Below are 25,984 nucleotides of genomic sequence, written 5' to 3' on the forward strand. Positions count from 1 at the left end.
AACTCATTGCTGGAGGATGTGGTAACAAGCGGTTAGCGTATGGGGGTTGAAAAAAGTTTTGGACAAGTTCCTGGAGGAAAGGTCCATAGTCTGTTTTTGAGATGGACATGGGGAAGCCTTGCCCTGGGATTGGTAGCAGTGGCGTAGGAAGGGGGGGCGGTGGGGCAGTCCGCCCTGGGTGCACGCCGCTGGGGGGGTGTCGGCTCCGCTGGTTCCCTGCTCCCTCTGCCCCGGAACAGGTTACTTCCTGTTCCTGCATACTTTATGTATGCAAGTTAATCCACAGAGAGAACAGAAGAACAGCCAACCGATCATACATAAAGGAATTATTCAAGCCTATCAGCTTCTTCTCAGAGAAAGTTGATTGTGACTCCTGAGGCAGGCGCTTTGGCGCCGAAACACGGACCGTGTCGGGTCCTTGATATGAATATTCTGAATAAACTGGTTTTTTATATCATCTCCCTATTGGTTTGCGCATTTGTCAGCCTCTACTTTTGCTGTTTTGCTTTGACTTTCCGTGGAGGCTCCTCCTGTCTTCTTGGATTTAATGTAAGCTAAGCCGTGCTTTCTAGTAAACACCCTGCTCACAAGCTGTCCTTTTACTGCCTTTGCTTTACAAATAGAGCTGGTGCAAGGTAGTGGGTGCCCACTGTTTATTTCCGGGATAAGCTGCATAAAATGTATTGAACTTTTTCGGGATCTTGCCAGGTGTTTGTGACCTGGATTGACCACTGTTGGAAACAGGATGCTAGGCTTGATGGACCTTTGATCTGTCCCAGTGTGGCAATACTTATGTACTTATGCCCTTGGCAAACCTTCAGCCTTACACCCCCCACCCTCAAGTTTAAGGCCCCTAGCCTGCAGCCCCCAAGGTTTTGATAATATTTTCTGTGCAGCAGTGGACTTTTAAAAGAGAATTTATCATTTTCAAGAGCCTGGTTGTGGAGTTAGTGATCGATGCAAGTTTTTCAACAGAGCAAATCAGTGAAAGATCATGTTTTCTGTGCACAGTATTATGGAATGTCTAAAATTTATTTTTTTCATTTTTTATTTTTTATTTTTGAGGAACAGGTTGGGGAACTGAGGAACTGAGTTCAATTACCACCTCAGGCACAGGCAGCTCCTTGTGACTCTGGGCAAGTCACTTAATCCTCCATTGCCCCATGTAAGCCGCATTGAGCCTGCCATGAGTGGGAAAGCGTGGGGTACAAATGTAACAAAAAAAATTATGTGTTGGTTATTAAATGAAACTGGTTTTTGAAGCAGTGTTTTTTTTCCCTCCTAATAAGGAGCTGTTTTTCATTGCTGTTTTTTGAGTTCAAGAAGGGGCCAGAGATGAATAGTCTATTTAAGGCTTTATTGAAAAATTTACAACTCTCCCTGGACAGTTGAGGCTCCATTATTTAAAAGTATATTCTTAACGGTATAACTTCTCCTCAAATGGTTCTCAGCATGAATGTGTATAGGTAATTAAACTCAACAATCATGGTCATCACAGAAAAATCATATAAAAATGCAGCTTAAAGTACAGGAATGTGTTGATGGTTCTTTTAGTGTGTCTATCAGGATCTATATTTTTGCTTTGACTGTAGCTGCTCCTTGCTGACCTCAAGAAGCTGCTACCCTAGGTAACAGCCTAGCTGTGCCTAGTGGTTGGGCCCCTATTTACAAAGCCAAATGTTTGCCCTTTGGTCTCTTCTTGTGGGTTGGATCACCTGCCTCTCACCTCTCCACTTTCCTGTGCTGCAGTATGCACTGTGCTCTTCTTTCGGTCAAAGGGATTCAGGTTCTCTGAAACAACATAAGATTGTATGGAAAGTCCTCATAAACACTGATTAACCACTCAACTGCAGAGAAAATAGCTATACAAAAAATACTGAAAGCGACTGACATATATCAACAAAAGATCTCAAGGAGAAAGGCAGGAAGATGTCTTGCCATTTTTGTACCATTGACTGATATAAATCTTTGTTGGTTGTGTTAAGGTGGGGTAAGAGCAAAGGCAATTTGTAAAGGACGTTATATGTTTACTAGCAGCCTCCCTATCTGTTCATTTTCATTCACTACATGGATAGTATTAGGCCTAGAGCAGGAGTGGGCAACCTTGGTCCTTGAGAGCCACAACCCAATCATAGTTTCAAGATTTCCACAATGAATATGCATGAGATTGATAGTATGGAAATAGATCTTATGCATATTCATTGTGGAAATCTTGAAACTATGACTGGATTGTGGCCCCCGAGGACCGTGATTGTCCACCTCTGGCTTAGAGGCTGTGCAGGCGCTTGTGCAGGGAAGTGTTAGTATTGTGTAAATTAACACATACAAGGGGGTGCGTAAGTGCGGGAACCCAGTAATCGAATTGCCCTTCACATGTATACAAATTAACTTAAATGCCACAGTCGGTGAGTAACTGAAAATGGTAGCTGCCACTGCAGATTACCTCCCTTAGGTTTTAATGTAAGAAAATTAGTGATTGAACAACCAACCATCAAGAAAAATAATACAGAAAATGTAAAGAAAACAACCAAGTATCATCTATTCAACCCCCCCTCCAGTCCCCAAGACAACCCTAATTCCTAACCCATTCCCTATCCCAACCCCCCCCCCCATACTCTCTAAGAACTGTCTTGCAGTCAAGCTTATATTGTCAGAAGCAAAAGTTATGAAAATTCAGATTTCTAAGGTGTTCAAAAAATCTGATCATACTCGTACAGTAAGTGTATTTAAATAAGGGGTCCAGATTCTTAAGAACGTCTTCTTTGCTTTACGCCTCTGATAGTCCATCAATAATCTTTCCATATTAAGAAACTTGTGCATTGATTTCACCATTGGGTGAGCATAGGCAGAGCATCTCGGATACAAAAGGCATCGGTTTGCAATCAAACATGCCTTTTACAAGAATAGGCTCGAGACACAGGTACCCTCCAATATTTCAGTTATATTATCCAGTAAGCAAATCTTTGGAGTGACATCCCATTGGTGATTTTCATGGTGCCCAAATGCGACCAGAGATCTCTCCAGAATTGGAGAACGACCGAGTAATCCCAAATACAATGTTTATGTGAAGTATTAATTGCGGTCACTCTGAAGTATTAATTGCGGTATACTCTGGAGGAAAGGAGGAACAGGGGTGATATGATACAGACGTTCAAATATTTGAAAGGTATTAATCCGCAAACGAATCTTTTCCGGAGATGGGAAAGCGGTAGAACGAGAGGACATGAAATGAGATTGAAGGGGGGCAGACTCAGGAAAGATGTCAGGAAGTATTTCTTCATGGAGAGGGTGGTGAACGCTTGGAATGCCCTCCCGCGGGAGGTGGTGGAGATGAAAACGGTAACGGAATTCAAACATGCGTGGGACAGGCATAAAGGAATCCTGTGCAGAAGGAATGGATCCACAGAAGCTTAGCTGAAATTGGGTGGCGGGGGGAAGAGGGGTTGGTGGTTGAGAGGCTAGGATGGGGGAGGGCAGACTTATACGGGGTCTGTGCAGGAGCCGGTGATGGGAGGCGGGACTGGTGGTTGGGAGGCGGGAAATACTGCTGCACAGACTTATACGGTCTGTGCCCTGAAAAAGACAGGTACAAATCAAGGTAAGGTATACACATATGAGTTTATCATGGGCAGACTAGATGGACCGTGCAGGTCTTTTTCTGCCGTCATCTACTATGTTACTATGTTACTATGTCACATTTCAGACAGGTCCCATCATAATGGAGATCTATCTTTCTTGCTCTGGATGAATGGTGTCACCAGCTCCTCTCACCCGGGTTATGATTGTGCCTGGCATGAGCCAGCTGAGGCAACAGCTCAGTGTACCAAAGCTTCAAGGGCATCGAAAGCCTGCCTCACTGGCTAACCCTTCACAGCGGTGAGAGCGTGTTCCTTTTCTCCTTCAAAAGTGATGTGAAAGCATAACAGCATTCAAGATCTAGAAAAGAGAAAATGTTAACGTGCCCCAGTCCTGAAGATTTATCAGCCTTTTGGAGGTCAAATTGCTGAATGATCCCATCACTAACCACATACAACAGCTCTCCAGAGAACAAGGACTCTGCTCTTACCTGCTTTATCTGATCCAGGTGTCCCATTTTCATTCAGAATCTGGGTAAGAGAACAAGGAATCCTATGAACATTAAACCCGCTGGACATTTCCTCACTGGTTTACTCTTTCCTCCCTAGGCTTCTCTCTTTCCCCTCACTTGATCTTAGGTAGTACACTGTGTTAGGTTGTGTGTACTGTTGTCCTAATAAGGAAGAATTATGAACTGAGGGTAAATTTATTAAGATACATTTATATGCTTGAAATCTTTTGCTTGATCACATCTGTAGCCTGCTACAGATCTTTGCTTCTGTATCTTCTGTTTCCTTGAACTAATGGTAAAGGCAGAAAGATAGGAACTGTTACGTTTCTGGAGGAAACAGCGAGCCCTCCAAAACCCACCAGAAACCCACTGTACCCACATTTAGGTGCCCCCTTCAACCATAAGGGCTATGGTAGTGGTGTACAGTTGTGGGTAGTGGGTTTTGTGGGACTCAGCACACAAGGTAAGGGAGCTATGTTCCTGGGAGCAAGTTATGAAGTCCACTGCAGTGCCCCCTAGGGTGCCCGTTTGGTGTCCTGGCATGTCAGGGGGACCAGTGCACTACAAATGCTGGCTCCTCCCATGACCAAAGGGCTTGCATTTGGTTGTTTCTGAGATGGGCGTCCTTGGTTTCCATTATCACCGAAAATCAAAAACGGCCATCTCTAAGGATGACCAAAATTTCAAGAGTTGGGCATCCCTGACTGTATTATCGAAACAAAAGCTAGACGTCCATCTTTTTCGATAATACGGGTTTCCCCGCCCCTCCATCGAGACGTTTTGCGAGGACGTCCTCAACAAAACTTGAGCGTCCTTTTCAATTATGCCCCTCCACGTCTCCCTCCCTGTATCTCAGTTCACCAAACTGTTGCTGTAGCTTTCCTTATCCTATCTCCCTATTGCTGCCATGCCACCTGGGTTACAGAGGGCTGTCCGTCCATTTCTGGGTTCTTCACGTACCTTCAGCAAAACCTTTTTGTACTTGCTGCCCCCCTTCCCGGGTACTCACAGATAGGTCAGTGGTCCCAACTGCAGACTGGCTGAGAAGATATTGAAGCCTTCGCTCAGTGCTCAGTTGTTGAGAGAGAAGCTTAGCCAGATGTTTTCGCTTTACAGATCCCAGTAGAATCTTTGAATCTGCAATAGAAACATGATCAAGACAAAAGAAGAAAAACATTAAAGTAAGGATTTTACCAAAAGATACAAAGGCAGTTAGTAAACGGAACTGGGGAGAGACGGAAAAGTTACAGCTGGCCATTCATCCATGTATTCATCTCCATTCAACTATTACTTGACGATAGTCAGTAATTCACCTATGCATGTCTGTAGTCAATCTTTATCCCTCCGTGTATTCATTATGGGGTCCTTTTGCCAAGCTGCGGGGAAAAAGTGTCCTGTGCTAGCAACAGGGCCATTTTATCCCGCACGCCAGGGCCGTTTTCCACAGCCTGTAAAAGTCCCCCCCACAAAAAAACAAGGCTACGCAATGAGATAACTCTTACTGAGTGCCATGTGGTGGGGAGCCCTTACCACCACCCATTGAGGTAGTGATAAGGGCTCCCGCGCTAACCGGGCAGTAGGCGGCAATGCCTGATTACTGCCGGGTTTTCTTTTCCCCCCAGAAATGGCACGTGCTCGGGGTGGGACCACCACCAGTGGCTCTGTTGGGCTGGTGGTAGTCCCGGAAGAGTGAGTGGTAAGCCCATGTTGGGCTTACCGCCGCTCTGTGAAAGGGCCCCTATATTAACTACACTGACATTGCGGAATACTGCAGGAAAAACAGATTTTTGGAAAATGAAGATTGGATTTTGTAACACTTTTATTGAAGAACCTGTATGGGCTCCCTTTGGAAGCCCAATGTCAGTTTAAAATGTGTACTCTAGTCTTGTGAGGCTGCCGTTGTAAGTCTGGGCAGCTAATTTAAAGAAGATATGGCAGCAAGACGGTCAGCACCGGCAGTGGGCAGGAAATACTGGGGATTTTTCCTGCCTTGAAGAATCCACTAGACCACCAGGGTGGCTTCAGGTATGTGCCGGGAGGGCACCCTGCAGCTCAGGGGACCAGGGGAGTGGGGAGGAGGTCTGGAATAGGTAGGTGGGTGGGTCAGGTGGGGAGGATATTGTAAACATGCAGAGATTTGTTTTACTCCTGGTAAAGGGCCACTAAATGGATAAGTACATAAGTACATAAGTAATGCCATACTGGGAAAAGACCAAGGGTCCATCGATCCCAGCATCCTGTCCACGACAGCGGCCAATCCAGGCCAAGGGCACCTGGCAAGCTTCCCAAACGTACAAACATTCTATACATGTTATTCCCGGAATTGTGGATTTTTCCCAAGTCCATTTAGTAGCAGTTTATGGACTCATGTTATGAGAATCAGGTGTTCAACATTCAGAGTTTCTATTTATTTACTTATTCATGGCATTTTTCCCCACATTAAACATGAATTAGATCGGAACCTGGGAGCATTTAAAATCTTTTTTTTTCTTGTGCCTACAAAAAGAAAAAAAGATGGCATGTGGGAACTTGCTCCTTTTGCTTTGTGGAATGCAGTCGTATATTATAAAAATGCACTTGCCTTTTTTTTATTACTACTATTTCACAGAGAAGGTATTGATTAATGAGGGAAGGGTTTCCTTTGAGCAGAACTATCCAGAGTCAGTCTAAATGTGCCAACATTGTCCAGTTCAGCACACTATTAAAAGCCAAGTTCATACAAAGTTAATTATGTTCAGTGGAAAATAAATCTATTGGCTCAGGGTGTTTGCTTTGTGAATATTCAATCACTGTTCCATTATCAAAATTTGTACTTCAGCATGACAACCTTTGCCTTTAGTTTCTTTGATCCAAGCTGTTTACTCAGGCAGGAATGAGTTCTTAAACTGATGGCCTGGACCCTAAAGATTTTTTGGATGGGTCTCGGGATGAGAAGCCTCAGAAGAGAAATTCCAAAGTGAAAGCTGAACAGCTGCTATGAACATGGCATTTGATATGGGCTATAAAGATTTGTTGTTTAATGGGGGTCTTATGGTTTAATGGGAGCTCTGACATGAGGGGCAAAGGAGAGAGAGAGTAATGCATTGTTCCCCCAGTCCACCTCTGCACTCCCCACCAAATTGCAGGGTGGGGAGAGAGCCTGTTGTTAAAATTTACCGGCACACCATTGATCGTGCCCCAGATTTTCCAAAAACGTAAGAGCTTAGATCAGATTGGGCTACCCTTTACTTATTTAAACTGCATTGGCTACCTGTGAAAGCTCATATTTTATTCAAACTTACACTAGTAGTTTTAAATTTTTTGCATGGATTGGCATCTGCTTATTTGAGTCACTGTGGAACAATATCATTTAGGTGAAACAAGAAATATGATAGTCTGGAACTCACTGCCTTCTGACGTGTAGCTTTTATATTTCTTTAAGGATTGTAGGAGAGCTGTAAAAGCATGGTCGTTTTGTAAAATTTTACCTGATTGACTATTTAGGATGATGACTATAGGTTATAATTTGTGTTTAAATTTGTCTTGTAAGTTGTTTTAACTACAATTCTATTACTGACGAGACGTAATCAGATTATCGTGTTGGTACTGATTATATAGGCTGCACTGTTTATTTGTGTTCTGCCTTGAACTGCAGAGATAAAGCAGAATATAAATGTCCATATTAAATTAAATTAAACTAATATAAACTAAAACCGTTGTTTCATATACACACACATTATCCATTCATTTTGCCAACAAGGACTCCTGTTTATATATTCAACCAGACATCCATAATTATATCTAATTATCCATCCCAAACAACACATCAATATAAGCATCTAGTCATCTGTTCCAGCAACTTATCTTTTGCCTATCAACTCCTCTATTTATTCAATGATTGAGGGTTCAATTGTACCCTGTTCATTCATTCATATATTATTCAATCATAGACCCATTAATTTGTCAACTCCATCCCTTGCCTCCATGCATCATCGTTTTACACCCATTGTTTCTAGACACAAAGATGGAAGGATCACTGGAATATGTTGATTGCATCCTAACAACTCTTCACAGTGCTACATATGGAGAAGATAAGAGGCTATATAGTCAACAGAGTGGGCTGGGCCAAAGGAGCCATAGTGCTACCAAATTTTTTCCTTATATAGCATTACCAGCCAGAGAAATGGGGGAGCAGGAACAGAGCTTGGTTTGGTCCTTCCAAACAAAAAAGATGTTTCATTGCACCTTGGGCCCAGAGCCCACCGTCATTCCGTACCCACCTTCAGAATCCACCAGCGGGAACTGTTGTAGGTTGGAAACCTTAAGCATACTGCAGATGTCTTTGTACTGGAAATCTTTCACCAGGTATTTCAGGTCAGTGACCATGAAATCCTCAGCATAGATATCATGAGCTCTGGAGAAAAGAACGAGCATAATGAATGATAACAAACAGCCATTGTTACCCTTGAGCTTTGCTAAAGAAGTGGTATAAATAGGATACTGGGCTTGATGATTATGTCGTTGATTATGTATTTATGATTCTTTTTGTGAAAAAGAAATATGAAAGAGGAGCTGCTCCAACTCTGTCTACCACCTTTCCGACAAAATCTAGTCTTCAGTTAGGTGATTATTTGACCTGTTCCATCCGGACCTGAACCCTAACGTCACTGTTCTAGCTATTTGGGGCTAGTCTTGATTCAAGTATTTGTATGACTTCTTTTGCCCTGAAATGTATTGTCTACTAGCTGTTGCTGTTTTACATTTGGTGTTAATCGTGTGATCAGTTGTATACTATAACTATAATAATTTAAAAATTATATTGTAACATTCTTTGACTATCCAACCAGAGAGATGAGATAGACAAATAGAAAATGAAACGAAGGGAGGAATTTCTGTCTGAATATGAAAGATTAACAGGTTATTCAAAAGTCAATGGAGAATTAATAAGAAGAATTATGCCGATTATTTTGAAGATTTACCACATGGTCTCAGTGTTGCTGATCAGCAGAGGTTTAAGATGATTCTAGGTTGGCCACTAAAGTGTATGTAGTTAAGTGCAATATTCAGTCCTTGATCACATATGTTGAACCGCTTAATGATAGGACTGTTATTTATGCCGCCCAATTTAAGCACTTATCTTATGTGGTCAAGGGCTGAATCTTGGCACTTAACCGCATAAGAACTCCACCCCCAGAACAGCCACAAGTAAGCTGGTTTTGGTGCAGGCGCTAACCGTGAATATTCAGCAGTGCTAACCGGTTAAGTGCTGCTGAATCTTGGTGATTAGCCACCAGGGCCGCCGAGAGACTAGGCTGGGCCCGGGGCAAGGCCGCCCCACCTCCGCCGCCCCTAATCGCTCCCCCCGCCGCTGTCGCCCCCGCCACTGCAGTCTGCGGTCTCACCTGCCTGCCTCCACGGCTCCAGGCCCCCTGCATTCAAGATGGCAGTTGCAGATCGCCTCTCTTCTGGCCTTCCCTCCCTGTGTCCCGTCCTCGTCTGATGTAACTTCTGGTTTCTGTGAGGGCGGGACACAGGGAGGGAAGGCCAGAAGGGAGGCGATCTGTGACTGCCGCTTTGAATGCAGGGGGACCGGAGCTGAGGAGGCAGGCAGGTGAGACCGGGAACTGCAACGCCAGCGGCCTGACCCCGGCGCCGGGCCCCCCTTGGAGGCCCAGGCCTGGGGAATTTTCTCCCCCCTGCCCCACCTCTCGGCGGCCCTGTTAGCCACAGACAAGTAATTTAAGCAGGCAGGAGCCTATCCTGCCCGCTTTAATCGTTTTGAATATCAGACAGTCTGTTTTTAGCAGGTGTACATGGAGGAAAGTCTTTCAGAAGTTTAGTTCAAAAATAAAATACAAAAAGAAAACAGAAGAAAACAGTTTGTCACCCTGTTTTGCCCACGGTGAGTTTTGGGAGATACGGTAGCTTCTTAACAATGACAATGCCGTCAAAGAAAGATGGCTGTGACCTCTGGCTGATTGCATTGGCTATCAACACTGCAATGAGGACTGGCAGAATGTGAGACATCTGGCCGGTAAGCTCAAACACCAGCAGCGCTGTGGAGATAGTGTGGGTCACGGCACCTGAGTAGGCAGCTGCACCTGCCAGGAGAAAAGCCGGAGAACCACACATGTGCATATCTGCATATACAGTAGAGTGGAGAGCAAGCTATAGACATGTGGACATCTTCAGCCTATGGATACTGAGACAGAGAGGCAAGAAGAAAACAAATGAGATGCAAAAGCTGCTGTACATTTATCAATAACTAAAGAGGCATTTCATAATGGTAGATTTCAGCAATTTAGAACCATCTGATCCCCCACCCCCGGCTGATCCCCCTCCCCCCCAGGCTGACCTGTCTACAGTGCTGTCGCTCTGGTTATCACTGCCCTCTTTGTTAAGGACATCTACCAGTTGCCCTGCCATACAAACTACCTCAAATCATTTTATGTCACCTCCTCCAGTGGTCTAGGACAGTACATCAAAGCCCTATCACTACTCCATGGGCGTTTTACAAAGTTGACTTTAGTTATACCCCGTTCTGGGTCAACGGATACAAACATTTCCATAACTAGACCAAATACTAGAACCCCACTGTCACCAATTTTTTTAAGCCTTCTTCATCTCATCTGCCTTTGTATTTGCCCCAAGCATGCTTGAATTCTGTCAGAGTTTGGTTCCTCTCACTTCTGGTGATGGCTGCTCCCACCCCCCTCAGTAAAACAGTATTTGCTTTAAGCATTCCTCCTCTGAACTGCCTCAAGTCTTTTGATGTCCTTGGTGAGATATGGCCTCCAAAACTGAACACAATACTCCAAATGGGGCCTCACTAATGACTTGTACAGAGGCATTAACACTTCCTTTCTTCTACTGGATATGCCTCTCTCTATGCAGCCTAGAATTCTTCTAGCTACAGCTATTGCCTTGTCACATTGTTTCACTGCCTTAAGATCCTCTATCACCCCAAGGTCCCTCTCCCAGTCTTTATTGCCCGTCCTATGATCACTATTGCCAAGTGGTCCCACCCTTTGCTTCAGGTCCAGAATTGCAGTGAGGACTAGACCTAGAATTAAGTTAGTTCCCAGAATGCAGTCATTTATAGTGTATAGAAACTTTTAGGTCAATTTTCAGTAAAATATCAGAGGGAACATCTAAAACATCTAATCTAATCTAGTGTGCATGCTTACTTTCGCTTTGAAATATTCCTAATAAAAAGCACCTGAATACAATTGTGACCAGTTTCTGGGGGTGACTTTAGTCATGTTTTCCCAGGGATAGTTACTATTGTTCCCTCTGAGCTGAGCGGGAGTCCTCCAAATGCATTGCTGCCAGTAGGGGTCAGTGTTTCAACATTGTGTTTTCAGTGGCTAGAGACAAGCAGGTTCCCTATTCTATAAGCCATTCTTAAAGTTAGGGGCACTTTATAGAATAGCACCTACGCCCAGGAATTGCGCCTAACTTTAGGCTCGGTCATTTGCACCAACTGAAACGTGGTGCAAATGTAACCTGTTATTCTAGAACAATGCTCGTTAATTTTAGGAATGCCCCATTATGCCCCTCCCATTTCTGCATCCCCTTGTTCTGATCGCACATGAATTTTAGGTGCAGATCTTACACCTATATTGACGCATGTAAATGCTAATTGAATCTAACTCCTGCCAATAATTGCTTGTTAAAAAGCCAATCATTGGTGCTAATTGGTTCATTATTCAACTACATTGTGTGCGCAAATTGGGTACACGCCCAAATTAGTGCACAAGTTTTGGCAACTTTTAAAGAATTAGGGGAATAATGTTTAACTCCTGTAGTTCATCCTTCTCTGCATCTCAGAAGTGTTTATTTCATGTAGATAAACATTGCAGCATAATATCATAGAAAAAACTTTAGGGTTATTTATAAAAAAAAAATTGTAATGTACTGATGGAACTATATTGATGCTAGCACCACAAACAAGATAAAATACCTAATAATAAAGCTAAAATTTAATAATTTATAGCATCATCCAGAAGTACTAGACTGACACAGATATGACATCACTAACGACCAATCAGAAAGCTCCTACCTGCTTAAGGTGATTGATGACGATTCCTGCTGCAAGAAGACTGAAGATGACACCAGCTCATGTAAAGGAACTTACCTGCCAGCGCGTAACCTGCAGGTGTGATTTTGATGCGCAGGCCGTCTGAAATGATGCCTTCAGGGAATATTTTTGCCATGATCTCACCATAAAATCTCCCCAGACCAGCACCTGCGAGGACACAGATAAAACTGGGTCACTTTTGTTGTGACACTGTGCACAGAACTCTCACTAAATTCTCTTACTCTCTAGGGCTGCCAATTACTGAGGCCAGCCCAAAGAGTCCGGCCCAGCCTTGGTTTTACTGCCAGTATACTCATAGACTTATAGCTCTGATTTCCCTACAGTAGGAGAATATGGACTTTGATCCTCGAAGGCTGCAACCCAGTCAAGTTTTCAGGATTTCTCCAATAAATATGTGTAATAGATTGTAAGCTCTTTGAGCAGGGACCGTCCCTCTGTGTTAATTTGTACAGCGCTGCTTAACCCTAGTAGTACTTTAGAAATGTTAAGTAGTAGTAGTAGTAGTAGTAGTAGTAAGTGAATTTTAAAGATTGATTTTCAACTCTGCCATGACCGACAAGTGCACTCGGGGTCTGTATTTTTGATTAGAAGTAATTCTGTTTGTATGAAAATGATTTGGAATGTAGAAGATGATAAGACACAGCTCTAATTAATTTGGTATGTGAAGGGAGAGGTGGAGCCTGTTTCAAGTTCAGACTGGCCACCTGGACTGAGAAACATGTGACCACATTCCCACAGTATGGCTTGTTTACCAAAACAGAGAAATTCTCAAGCATTCTGTAATTTTCCTTAGCTCTGAACATGAGTTCTAAGCCTAATAAAAAAGGGGGCCTTTTACAGTGAAGCTGGAAGCTCATCTATGGGTGGACACATTGCACAGAACCAGACTCCTGGTCAAACTCCGGCTTTGCTGAAAAACGGGCTTCTCTCAGCTGATGTAAAGAGCCTGGATGTAGAGATTAAGGACCAGTGATGGACGTATGTATATTATAGTGTATTGCTTCTTTTCCTGGTCTAGAAACGCCTAGCATTGCTTGGATGTAGGGACCAGTGATGTAATGATTGTTTATAGGTATTGTTTCTTTTCAGTTATATAGCTAATCATTGTATACAGTATATCTTAATCGTTGTGTATTTTAGAACCTCTAATAAAAGTCTCATTTACCTAATACGAATCCAAAAGAATCCACAGTAATTACTGAGTAGTCTGTGTCAGTAAAGCAGGTAGTAAAACCCGGTCAGGACATTTTTGGCGACAACAGTGTAGGATTCGTCGAAGGAATGACACATTTTAAGAGGAATGCAGAGGAGAGAGTTGAATTCCAAGGCTGGAATGAGATACTAAATGTTATTATAGCCACTGAGTGGTCAAAATGAGAGGAATAGGATTCCAGTTTAAAGGAACCAGAGCCTTTGGCTGTGTTTTGTTGCAGGCAAAAAGTTAAAGCAGAAAGGGAGAAGGAATAGTATTGCTTATCGGAAAACCCGTTAGAGCCGGGATAAACAGCATAGGAAAAGTACAGAATTGGAATGATAGGTATGATTTACACAGTTAAAATGAAATGCTTACGTTACTAACTGATGTTTAGACTCATTTGGAGTCATTAATTGCACATTTAAAGGACAAGGGATGGGAGATAAATCTTAATAAGATACAAGGACCATCCCAGCCAGCAAAACCTTTAGGCATTGGAATTTGTTCTTCTCTGTAAATTACTCAGCTTTTGCAAGCAGCGCATATCAGGAAAAAAAATATGACTTTGAATGCAGGGAAAAAGAGAAACAGGCTTTTCAGCAGACAACACAGATTGTTTCAGATCTGTGGCCAGTGCAACTAGAAGTAGAATTAAGCCTCAGTGAATGAAAATTATGCTAATTACAGTCTTGGCAAAAACAAAGGAATTGGGTAACACTAGGGTTTTAGAACCATAAGTGTCAGAAGTAGGAAAATATATATATACTTCTTTTGAGAAACAGCTGTTAGCATGTTATCGGGTTTTAGCAGATAAGGATAGGACATTAAAGTGCAGTGGAGAAGGAGGAAGTAGTTGTTTTTGCATAGTTAAATGTTGTTTATGTGGTTTTGAAAACTGAGAATTTGGGATTATGTCATGCATATATATTGACTCATAGAGGGGCATTTTCGAATGGGGACGCCCATCTCTAAGGGCGTCCATCTCTGAGGATGTCCCCGTGAAGGGGCGGGGCATCCCGTATTATCAAAACAAGATGGGCGTCCATCTTTCATTTCGATAATAGGGTCAGGGACGCCCAAATCTCAACATTTAGGTCGACCTAAGAGATGGTCGACCTAAATGTTGAGATGGTCGACCTTAGAGATGGTAGTCCCCAGTTTTTGGCCATAATGGAAACCGAGGCCGCCCATCTCAAAAACGACCAAATCCAAGCCCTTTGGTCATGGGAGGAGCCAGCATTTGTAGTGCACTGGTCCCCCTGACATGCCAAGACCAGTGCACTGGTCCCTCTCACATGCCCTAGGGGGCACTGCAGTGGACTTCATAAATTGTTCCCATGGTGTATAGCTCCCTTACCTTGGGTGCTGAGCCCCCCAAAACCCCCCTAAACCCACTACCCACAACTGTACAACACTACCATAGCCCTTAAAGGGTAAAGGGGGGCACCTAGATGTGGGTACAGTGGGTTTTGGGTGGGTTTTGGAGGGCTACCGTTTACCAGCACAAGTGTAACAGGTAGGGGGGGATGGGCCTGGGTCCGCCTGTCTGAAGTGCACTGCAGTACCCACTAAAAACTGCTCCAGGGACCTGTATACTGCTATGACAGAGATGGGTATGACATTTGAGGCTGGCATAGAGGCTGGCAAAAAATGTTTAAAAAATATTTTTTGGGTGGGAGGGGGTTGGTGACCACTGGGGGAGTAAGGGGAGGTGATCCCCGATTCCCTCCTGTGATCATCTGGTTAGTTCGGGCACCTTTTCGAGGCTTGGTCATGAAAAAAATTGGACCAAGTAAAGTCGGCCAAATGCTCGTCAGGGACGCCCTTCTTTTTTCCATTATCGGCCGAGGACGCCCATCTCTTAACCACGCCCCCGCCCTGCCTTCGGTACACTGCCGACACGCCCCCGTGAACTTTGGTCGTCCTCGCAACGGAAAGCAGTTGAGGACGCCCATAATCAGCTTTCGATTATGCCGATTTGGGCGACTTTGAGAGGAGGACGCCCATCTCCAGATTTGTGTCGGAAGACAGGCGTCCTTCTCTTTCGATTATGCCCCTGATAGTCTGTGGCAAATAGATTAGCCACTTGGCTACCTACTTGGTACAAAAAATAATTGGAAAAATATGTCAAGGATTTGTGGGGCAGAGAATTGTGGCAAGATATTTGGAATTAGGTAAACTACTAATGTTATTGTTTTTTATGTAGATGCCCATTGTAAGGGTGATACTCTAGAACGCCTGTACAGCGCAGTGGCTGATGAATAAAGTAAAATCATACCCCTCGAGGAGGAAACTGTAGAACAGCCAGATAATTGCTCAGGTTTGGCGAAATGGGTGCACCAAAAATGTGAACTTCTGGGAAGAAAGGTGACTTACAGGTGGGCAACAGATCGTGGTATTAGTTTAATTATGGATGTTATTAGAACTGTTATTGTTGAATGTCTGGTCTGTTAATACCAGATTAGGCAATCTCTTCCCCACATGTCTAAGGGGCAATTATAAAGGGGAGAATTGCTTGAACAAATGATGAATTATATAGGACCTTTACCTAATCTGCAAGGGGAATTCTATAACTGGTGCTAAAAAATGGATGCCACAAAAATTGGCACTAAGCGCTATTCTGTAGAGGGCACACACCCTTTATAGAATAGTGCCTAGCATCAATTTATGTTCCTAACTGTAGGTGCCAGATTTACACATGCTAAAACCTGGTGTAAATGCTGGTGCCCAAGTTGCATATGGTGAGGCAATATTCTGTTATTACGCATGCAACGTTTTGGAATGCGCTGACACACCCATGGCCATGCTCCCTTTTGAGTTACGTGCTACTAGGGTTAGGCACCATGCCTTATAGAACAGTGTGCAGCCAGATGCTCTTGCAAATCATAAGTGATGCCAATTAATTTCAATATTTGGCTGTTAGAACTTAATTATTGGTAGTTAAGGGCTTGTTACTCAAGTAATTTGGGCACACAAATCTGGGCACCATCTAAATGGCGGATGACGTTTAATGTGAGCAAGTGCAAAGTGATACATGTGGGAATGGAGGAGTGGCCTAGTGGTTAGAGCACTGTCTTGCAATCCAGAGGTGGCCGGTTCAAATCCCACTGCTGCCCCTTGTGATCTTGGGCAAGTCACTTAACCCTCCAACTTAGATTGTGAGCCGTCCTGGGACAGAGAAATATCCAGAGTACCTGAATGTTACTCACCTTGAGCTACTACTGAAAATGGTGTGAGCAAAATCTTAATTAATTAATAAAAGAGGAACCCAAATTATAGCTATGTAATGCAAGGTTCCACATTAGGAGTCACTGACCAGGAAAGAGATCTAGGCATTGTCGTTGATGATATGTTGAAACCCTCTACTCAGTGTGCAGTGGCGGCTAAGAAAACAAATAGAATAGGTACTGTAAGGAAAAACAAAAATGAAGACGTTATAATGCCTTTTATTGATCCATGGTGCGACTGCACCTCAAATATTTGGTTCAATTCTGGTCGCCACATCTCAAAATAGATATAGTGGAATTAGAAAAGGTACAGAGAAGGGCGACAAAAATGATAAAGGGAATGGGAAGATTTCCCTATGAGGAAAGGCTGAAGCAGCTAGGGCTCTTCAGCTTGGAGAAAAGATGGCTGAGAGGAGATATGATAGAGGTCTATAAAATAATGAATGAAGTGGAACGGGTAGGCGTGAATCGTTTGTTTACTCTTTCCAAAAATACTAGGGCTATTACTACTAATAATACTAGCATGAAGCTGCAAAGTAGTAAATTTAAAACGAATCGGAGAAAACATTTCTTCACTCAACGTGTAATTAAACTCTGGAATTCATTGCCAGAGAATGTAGTAAAAGCAGTTAGTTTAGCGGGGTTTTAAAACGGTTTGGATGGCTTCCTAAAGGAAAAGGAGTGGAGGAGTGGCCTAGTGGTTAGGGTGGTGGACTTTGGTCCTGGGAAACTGAAGAACTGAATACTGCAATCTGTTGATTAGTGCAACAAAAAGCATCTGTTTAACTTGGTCACCCAAATCCTGTCTGTGACCAAAGCATATTTACAATACACACGTTGAGTACATTGGGTGTGACCACCTGGATGATTTCCCATCATTGAGGGATTCTGGTGTCCACTTAACAATTCTCCTAAATTAGGCCCACGAATAAATGCAAATTGTGGGGGAGTAACTCAAACTCTGCATGTAAGGACAACAAAGGCCAATGTCTCTTAACTGAATTTTGTATTGCTTGGGCCTGAGTGTAGCACAGTAAAACACATGTGATACTACAGTCCACCTCTTTCTTAGGCTTCTGCGGTAACCAGCAAGGCTGAGCATCTTTCTGAAGGAAGGCGCCATGTTCTGAGAATCCCAACTCTCATCTGGATTTAGCAGTTGGTGTGTGTTTTATAAATTATAGTTTTTTTAAATGTTTGGGAAGGATGTAAAATGAGTTTATCTTGTTGGGCAGACTGGATGGACCGTTCAGGTCTTTATCTGCAGTCATTTACTATGTTACTATGAGGATTTGATGTATTTTTGATTTTTGTAGTTTGGTTTCCTGATGAAGCAACTTGTGAAACATGGCCCATGTTGAGACCAAGGAAGGAAGAGAAATGTTTACAATAATCATGTGCTTTCAAGACCCCATACGAGTTGGAGTTGGTCTTGGGAGATCCATTCCGGTGTATTTATGAGATGGATGATTTTTTCAGTTGGAAGGACAGCGAGTGATATCCTGGAAAGTTTTGAAGAAGAATTCATACTAGGTGTTGGAGTTTTTTTTTTTTTTTTGCATCCCAGGATGGACTGCAATGATTTATTAGTGTCAGACTTGTTTTAGTTTGAGATCTTTTTGTTGATTACAGTAACTTCAACTCATTACCGGAGGATTTCAATATAACACAAGGGTGACGATTTATGTTAGATGTTATCTGGCTCAAGATTGAAACTCAAAATACACCAGCAGCACATCTGATCAAGATAAGTGAATGTTTTCTATACACTTTGAATTAGACTGTGATAACGCTGCTGGTGCAATGATTATCATCTGAGAACTTTGATTGCTCCTGAGTGGTAATAAGGGGAAGTACTGAGAACCATTATACTTCTCCTAGTACTAATCATTTCTATAGCACTACTAGATGTACACAGCATGGTACACATTATATGTAGGCGCTTCCTCTGTTTCTAGAGGGCTCACAATCTAAGGTTATTTTTGTACCTGGGGCAATGGAGGTTAAGTGGCTTGCCCAAAGTCACAAAGAGCTGCAGTGGGAATTGAACCCATTTTGTCAGGATCAAAGCCCACTGCACTAACCATTAGGCTACTCTTCCACTCTATTTTTTTTTTTACTCCTCCACTATATTTTTGAAATACATGTAAAATTAAGTATAATATTTAAAACAATAATTAGTATAGAGGAAAGTCAACAAAATTGGTGGTAGACAATGAATATGCAGGAAATCTATTTGCATACAATGGATGCAATGCATGCAAACAGATCTCATATTCATTGATTAACTACTAACAATGAGTGCAATTAATTTCAATCCAGTTGTTCAATATAATATATGTACTAATACAACTGCAATCCCTTTTCCACCTATTTTTATTTTCGTTTTTGCTTTTACAAATATATCTGTTACCTTCTCTTTTACAATTTCCTCATATCTGCATATGCTTTCATTCACTCTCATTCATTCCTCTTACATTCTCTATATCCACATGTCTAGGGTGGAAAGCTTGTTATCAAAGTTTTAAACTTTTCTTAATTTTCTCAATGCATATTCATTGGAGAAATCCTGAAAACCTGATTGGATTGCGGCCCTCAAGGACCAAGGTTGGACAATCCTCGTACAGAGTATTTCCACTCAAAGTAAAACAGAAATGACACATGCAAATTAAAACAAAAATCAAAGAGCACAGAGGAGGATAACCTGCATGAAGGAAGAGGTATAACTTAACAACAATGGGGGGGGGGGGGCAGTTACTGAGGAGGTAACTTGCACAGAGCAGCAGGTACAACCCTGGCCAACCTTCTGGGCAGACTGGATGGATCATACTGGTCTTGACCTGCCATTATTTATTATGTTACTATGTTAAATGAGGAAACTAAAGCCTTACAGTTGCATATTTATTATTTTAGAGGTTGCTATTCAAAGCGATATAACCAGCCAGAAATGGTTCCTGGTCAGTTAAATCGTCTGTGCAGGGCTATCCACTGGTATTCAGTGGCACTTAACCAGTTAATGCCGCTGAATATTACCACAGACTGCTAAAGTCAAAGTTGGCTATTTTGTGGGTGTCTGGGAGCAGAGTCGGCCGTATCAGACCGCATAAAACTCAGTTCTATCTTACACGATGTTGCTTAGGTGGTTAAGTGCTGAATATCACCATGGCCCAGCACTGAATATTCAGGAATACTGCCAGCGGCAGCTAAAATTTTCCCACCTATTTGCAGGCTCAATGTGGCGATCACCATTTCCGGAATGAGAAATACAAAGTGGTATTGCATTAAAAGTTCATAAGTGATAGAGTAAATTAAGCAGTCAAGTATAGAGAGTTCATTTCCGGAATGAGAAATAAAGTAGTATTGCGTTAAAGTTCATTGGTGACAAAGTAAATGAAGTAGTCAAGTAAAGAGAGTTTGGTATTTGTCCAGTTCTAGTATAAATTTTGTTGTCTGGTATTTAGGATGGATCATTGTGGTATGTCTTTCTGAACAGGTTGGTTTTTAGTGATTTTCGGAAGTTTGTTAGGTCGTGCATTGTTTTTATGACGTTTGGTAGTACATTCCAAAGTTGTGTGCTTATGTAGGAGAAGCTGGATGCTTATGTTGATTTATATTTTAGTCCTTTGCAGCTGGGGTGGTGGAGATTCAAGAATGTGCGTGCTGATCTTTTTGTGTTCCTGGTTGGTAAGTGTATGAGGTCAGACATGTAGACCGGGGTCTCGCCGTGAATGATTTTATGAACCAGGGTGCAAATTTTGAACATAATACGTTCTTTAAGTGGGAGCCAGTGTAGTTTTTCTCTTAGGGGTTTGGCATTTTCGTATTTCGTTTTTCCAAATATGAGTCTGGCTGCTGTGTTTTGGGCAGTTTGGAATTTCTTAATGATTTGTTCTTTGTATCCGGCGTAGATGGCATTGCAGTAATCTAGGTGGCTTAGCACCATTGATTGTACCAGTCTGCGGAATATTTCCCTTGGAAAGAAAGGTTCTTTTGAGTTTCCACATTGACTGGAACATTTTCTTTGTTGTATTTTTCGCATGGCTTTCTAGGTCAACCTAACAGGCTGATCCAGGTCTTGTTTTGCCCCACTGCATGCATGGATTTGTAGATCTGATTTCACTACTACGCTCCCTAAAGAAATCAAATTCAGGACCAGCTTATCCCGTTAGGATGATCTGAGGTGAGGTGCCAGCCCTATTTTATGTATGCCTTTCAGCTAGTGAAGTGCTTTGAAAGTCCAACCCATATCTTTGGGACATGCTTACCATAGACAAACACAGGAAGGAAATAGCCAGCTGGGACGATCATACTGGTGGCAAGTAAAAGCATAAAAAACTATAACAAAAGAAGAGAAAAAGAATGCTGTTAACCAACAGCTCACATTTGAGTTTTGAAAAATGCAGAAGTTCTGAAACCTCAGCATGTAAACTACACTGCCAAAAGTCTAGCTAGAACTCCCAACTGGCAACAGATTTGCCGAATAGGGTTGATTCAGTCCTATGTTTACCCCACTGCATGCAGGGATTTGTAGTTCTGGTTTCCCTAGTAGCAGTCCCTAAGAAAAGCAAGACTACAAGTCTCTGCATGCCATGGGGTAAACCTAGGACTGGATCAATCTGGCACCAGGTAAAAACCCTTGGGTCAATATTCAGTTGCTGCAGTCAGGATTTTTTTAAAATGTCGAATAAGTTTTATTAACAAACAACAATAGGCACTCATATAACTTTAAGTACTGAAGGGAGCTTTCAATCAATCCTTCTCCATATGCTCTACTTCTCATCTATATTACCCAGGTCCAGGTGATCAGAAGATCATAATAGGATCCGTCAGATAAATGTGTCCACCTGTTAGGCTAACCATTTCTTCATGAGCCAAGCATATTTATAGAGGTGGTACCACAAACCTCATCAATCCCATGAGTATTTTAAACTTATATTTTTTTAATATATTTATCTATATTTTACTATTTTAACCATCGATCTTAGTTTCTTTCTGTTATACACAGTCAATTGTTCCCATTATGCATAAGTCAAACGTTATTCAGAGCACTACTTAGCTTAGCAGCTTGTTCAGCTTCTTCCCATAATATACGGTGGAGACAAGTAATAGATCCATGTTTCGCAACATGCTGTTTCAAGGTAGTCTCCTGTAACATAAGCATAATAATTTAAGCCTCAATTCCTGACAGAGCTATTATGTCCTGACCTTTTAGGTCAGGACATAATAGCTCTGTCAGGAATTGAGGAACAATTGACTGTGTATAACAGAAAGAAACTAAGATCAAGAATAACTAGAATCCAATGATACCCTACAGCAATTGAGTATTCTGCCCACCACCTCCCTGACAGTTAAAAATATTCCAAAGATTCAAGGAACCTATCTAGTTTGCAAGCGACACTGAATATCCAGATAAAGAGGTCAGCACCAGAGCGATCTGGATAACGGTGAAATTGAGAGCAGATAGCTATCCAGATAAAGATAGGATAGCAATTTTTCTGTCCGGATAATTCCACGCTGTACTCAGGTGCCACCCAGACACCACCCCAACACTGTCTATTTACAGGGGAATTCTATATATGGCACCGAATGTGAGGTGCTACTTCTACGCCAATTGTTTGACATGGAAAAGCGTTCTAACAGATGTAAGGCACTGAAGTGGGGCAGAAATGGCAGATCTGAGCAACAACACACTTATACACTCGTTCATCAGTGGCGATCCTAGTTTGGCTGCCACCCAGGGCGGATCACCACTGCGTACCCCCCCTGGGTGCAGCAGTGTCCATCCCCCCCAGGGTGCAGCATGACACCCCCCCTCCCTGGTGCATCAAGCCCCCCCCCCCCGGGTGCATTCTTGTCTGCTGTAGTAGGGTGCAGAGAGCAGCCGCGCGCCTGTCGGCTCCACTGGCTCCCTGCTCCCTCTGCCCCGGAACAGGAAGTAACCTGTTCGGGGGCAGAGGGAGCAGGGAACCAGCGGAGCTGACAGGCACGCGGGCTGTACTCTGCACCCTCCAGCAGCGTGCACCTGGGGCGGACCGCCCCCACCGCCCCGCCCTTGCTACGCCACTGCCATTCATAAAATAGTGCCTAAGTGTTTCTGTGTGGATCTGCAAAGGGGGTGTTCCCTGAAAACGTGTGCAGTGTTATAGAATAGTCTAGATCTGCACTCAACTTGTGTGCTGGGATTTACTCCTGGTGTCAGTTGGTGTAACTCCTCGCGCCTAAATTTGAGTGTGGATCCTGGCGCTACGTGTTATTCTAAAAAGGGCGCAGATCTCAGAAGCCTGTCATAGACTACCGTTCAGTGCTGATTTCCTTTTGAGCGCCATTTACTGAATCCAGTCCTTAGTGTCATTGAATATCTGTGGAGAGCAGTGACGAAGGGGGTCTTTTACTAGCATTTTTAACTTACACTAAAAATCTGCTAGCGCTAAATGCTGAGCTGCCCACAGGAATATGATGGGTGTCTTGGCATTTAGCATCAGCTGATTTTTAGCATGAGCTAAAAACTCTAATGCACCTTAGTCAAAGACCCACCAAGTGAATTATCTGGAAAATGGCTGCTAATATCGGGATAATTACTTTTGACTATTGGGCCCTCACAGGCACATGATCAAAAGCCTCGCTCTGTTCCAAACAGTGCTCTAAAATAGCACTGGAACAGCGTGGGGCGCTATTAGACCTATAATCAGAGATAATGCATGCAAATTTAAGCAGCGCAATTATCTCTGATCATGGGGTAGAAGTGCGGGAGAATTGTGCCTCAGCATGCACTCAGCACAATCCTCCCGCACTTGTTTGACAGGTCTGGGCTGGAGACCAATGAAAAGAGAAGGACGCCCATCTTTAAATCGGAAGATGGACGTCCTCAACTGCACTGTTGCAGGGACAGCCAAATTTCAAGGGGGTGTCGGAGGTATAGCGACGGGGCAGTTGAGGACATCCAAAATTTGGACGTTTCTGTGACGGGGCAGTTAAGGACATCCAATTTTGGACGTCCTCACCTGCCCCGTCACAGAACCGTCCAAATTTTGGACATCCTCAACTGCCATCGCTGGCAGGTTTGCTGTAGGGGGGAATGGGGGCCTGCCAGCATGCAAATGCATGCTGGACAGGGCTCACCATTCCTCCCCAATGATCTGCAAACCCTAACGCCAGCTCGGAGCTGGTGTAGGGTTTGTCGCAGCCAGTGACCCAATCTTTGGCACGCTGGTCACTGATCATTGGGGATGAATGCGTTAAGCGCTGATTAGCATGCATTTGCAAGCTACTTGCACTGAGCCCTCGAGTGCATTGTTTCACGCTCTTGAGGGCTCTGATCATGGGGCGGTAACAAACACCGGCGCTAGTATGGCGCTAACAGTCTCTAGCACCAGCGTTTGCTTTTGATCATCTGCCTGTCAGTGTACAACTTGAATTTGTGTCTGCAGTTCCACTATCCACAAGCAGTACAGAAGCATTGGTGGGGTAACACTAGGACTATCTCAGTCTCAGCAGCAAAAATGGAACTGGTTGGAAATACCTAAGACTTGTGTCAGAACCTGCTAAACTGGGGCAAGGTGTTTGAACGAGTTGCTTGTCTACCGTTCAAGTGTTCCATTGGAACCAACACTAAAATGAAATATTACAGCAGAGCTGCCATGTTGCTCAGTTCATTACCTTCATTATGGTGAAGAAGGTGAACATTTCAAGGGAGGAGAGATGTGGGTGTGTCCACTGTAGCCAGTTCTTTTGGTAGGTTGGGTAAGGGGGCTGCCTGGTGTCATTCTTCAAGGTAAGCTCTTCAATACCATATGTCAAGTTATTGAAGAATGTTTCTAGGTGTTCTTTCATGGTCAGCTGCAGAAGTATCAAAGATCACTGGGGTTAGGGTAGAGAGAAAGAATACACAGCATGTAAAATTACTTTTTCAAGGCTATGTTAAGCTCAGGTACTCTGAGGGTCAACAAAAAGGTATTTTTGATTACGTGTCATTATTATGGAATATTTCAGTATGTGATTAAAATCTTTTTCACTGAATGTATTATAGTAGCATTGGTAAGGCGTTTTTGAACAAGTGTGCCAAGTTTGAGCTCCACTTCAAGGGAGATGTAGAAGAGAATGACAAATATTACAAGAAGCCTAGATAATATGATATATGAAAACGAAGAAAGGTAAAGGAATTGGGTTTAAGAGCCTGGTAAAGAGAAGATTGAAGAGCGTCTTGATAACTAGGGCACATAAAACTCCATGTTCAAAGTACAGGATAACTCAGTCCTGGTAAATGGAACGGGACAGAGAAAGAAAAGTGACAGCTGGCCTTTCATTTATCTACTACCCGCTCAGTTCAATTACTAGTTGACTGTAGTCATTCATCCATCTATTCATGTCTATAGTCAATCACCATTCTCTCCAATCATCTACCTATCTACATGTATCTAACCATGCAACACAACCATCATTCCATCCATGCATGCAGTTATCCATGCATTGATATATATCCAATATATTTGTAAGCCACTCTGATGTCCACTACATGCTTTGAGGTGTAGTTCTGCTTTTCTTAGGGATAGCCTAATTGCAACTCCTTACAATACTGTAGGTCAAAATCAGGTTCATCTCAGGCTATCCCTCTGGACATGGAGTTCTACGAACCAATATGAGGACCAGCTTTTTCTATATCCTGGCCATATTTTAAGGTATCTTCCAATCCTATCTTTCTAGGGTTCCAAATCACCCTCAGAGGTCTCGTCCTTTCCTATCTTTCTCTAATTCCTATAATTTGACTACTCTGGCATCAATGTTCCAGGAAGCAATGTCTCTTGGGACAAATTCCATCTGTGTCCCTCTCTCAATTTCTTCCTAGAAAATCAGCTGACTTTACCTCCATCTATCTTATACAGAAGAATAAAAAAGGGGAAAAAAGCTTCTTTACCTCTCACTTGCAGAGCTACGTGCTCCTATCATTTGCTCTTTTTCTATCCTCCTGCTGACTTTATAATGGTTCTTTTGCCTTGTGTCTTTTTGTCCTGAAATTGACTGTTTAATAAGTATGTTTATTTCAACATCCGTGTTTTGAATCTTCTTCCTACTGCAGAGTTAACTAAAGTTGAATTAATTTGGCTCCCATTGTACCTGGTGCCTAATAGAGTCTGTATCTTTAAGGGCGGGGCTGCTTCCTAGAGGGTTAAGAATTCCCAAGAAGCACACACTTTGGGCCCTGTTTACTAAGGTGCGCTAATATTTTTAGTGCGCACTAAACGCTAGAATTGCCCATATGTTCCTAAGGGTGACTTAGCATTTAGCGCATGCTAATCAGCGCGTGCTAAAAACGCTAGCACGCCCTTAGTACGGCTTAGTAAACAGGGTCCTTTGTGTTTTGGAGCATTGTATGCCTGAAAGCTAAGCTTTTCAGAATT

At 42.9% G+C, this 25,984-nt stretch overlaps 1 protein-coding gene across 1 annotated transcript in view; it reads right to left on the reverse strand.

The window, feature by feature from the left end:
* Positions 1-25,984, reverse strand: part of LOC115456984 (chloride channel protein ClC-Kb-like) — a 68,788-nt gene that overhangs the window by 12,242 nt on the left and 30,562 nt on the right. The window contains exons 11-18 of the mRNA XM_030186411.1: positions 24,246-24,425; positions 20,855-20,924; positions 12,204-12,314; positions 9,954-10,167; positions 8,347-8,480; positions 5,097-5,224; positions 4,067-4,106; positions 1,727-1,791 (exon numbers count right to left, since the gene is read on the reverse strand). Coding sequence (XP_030042271.1) covers positions 1,727-1,791; positions 4,067-4,106; positions 5,097-5,224; positions 8,347-8,480; positions 9,954-10,167; positions 12,204-12,314; positions 20,855-20,924; positions 24,246-24,425 — 942 coding nt within the window. The remainder of the gene's footprint in view (positions 1-1,726; positions 1,792-4,066; positions 4,107-5,096; positions 5,225-8,346; positions 8,481-9,953; positions 10,168-12,203; positions 12,315-20,854; positions 20,925-24,245; positions 24,426-25,984) is intronic.

This window comes from Microcaecilia unicolor, chromosome 14 (genome assembly GCF_901765095.1).
Source record: "Microcaecilia unicolor chromosome 14, aMicUni1.1, whole genome shotgun sequence".
Taxonomy (NCBI): domain Eukaryota; kingdom Metazoa; phylum Chordata; class Amphibia; order Gymnophiona; family Siphonopidae; genus Microcaecilia; species Microcaecilia unicolor.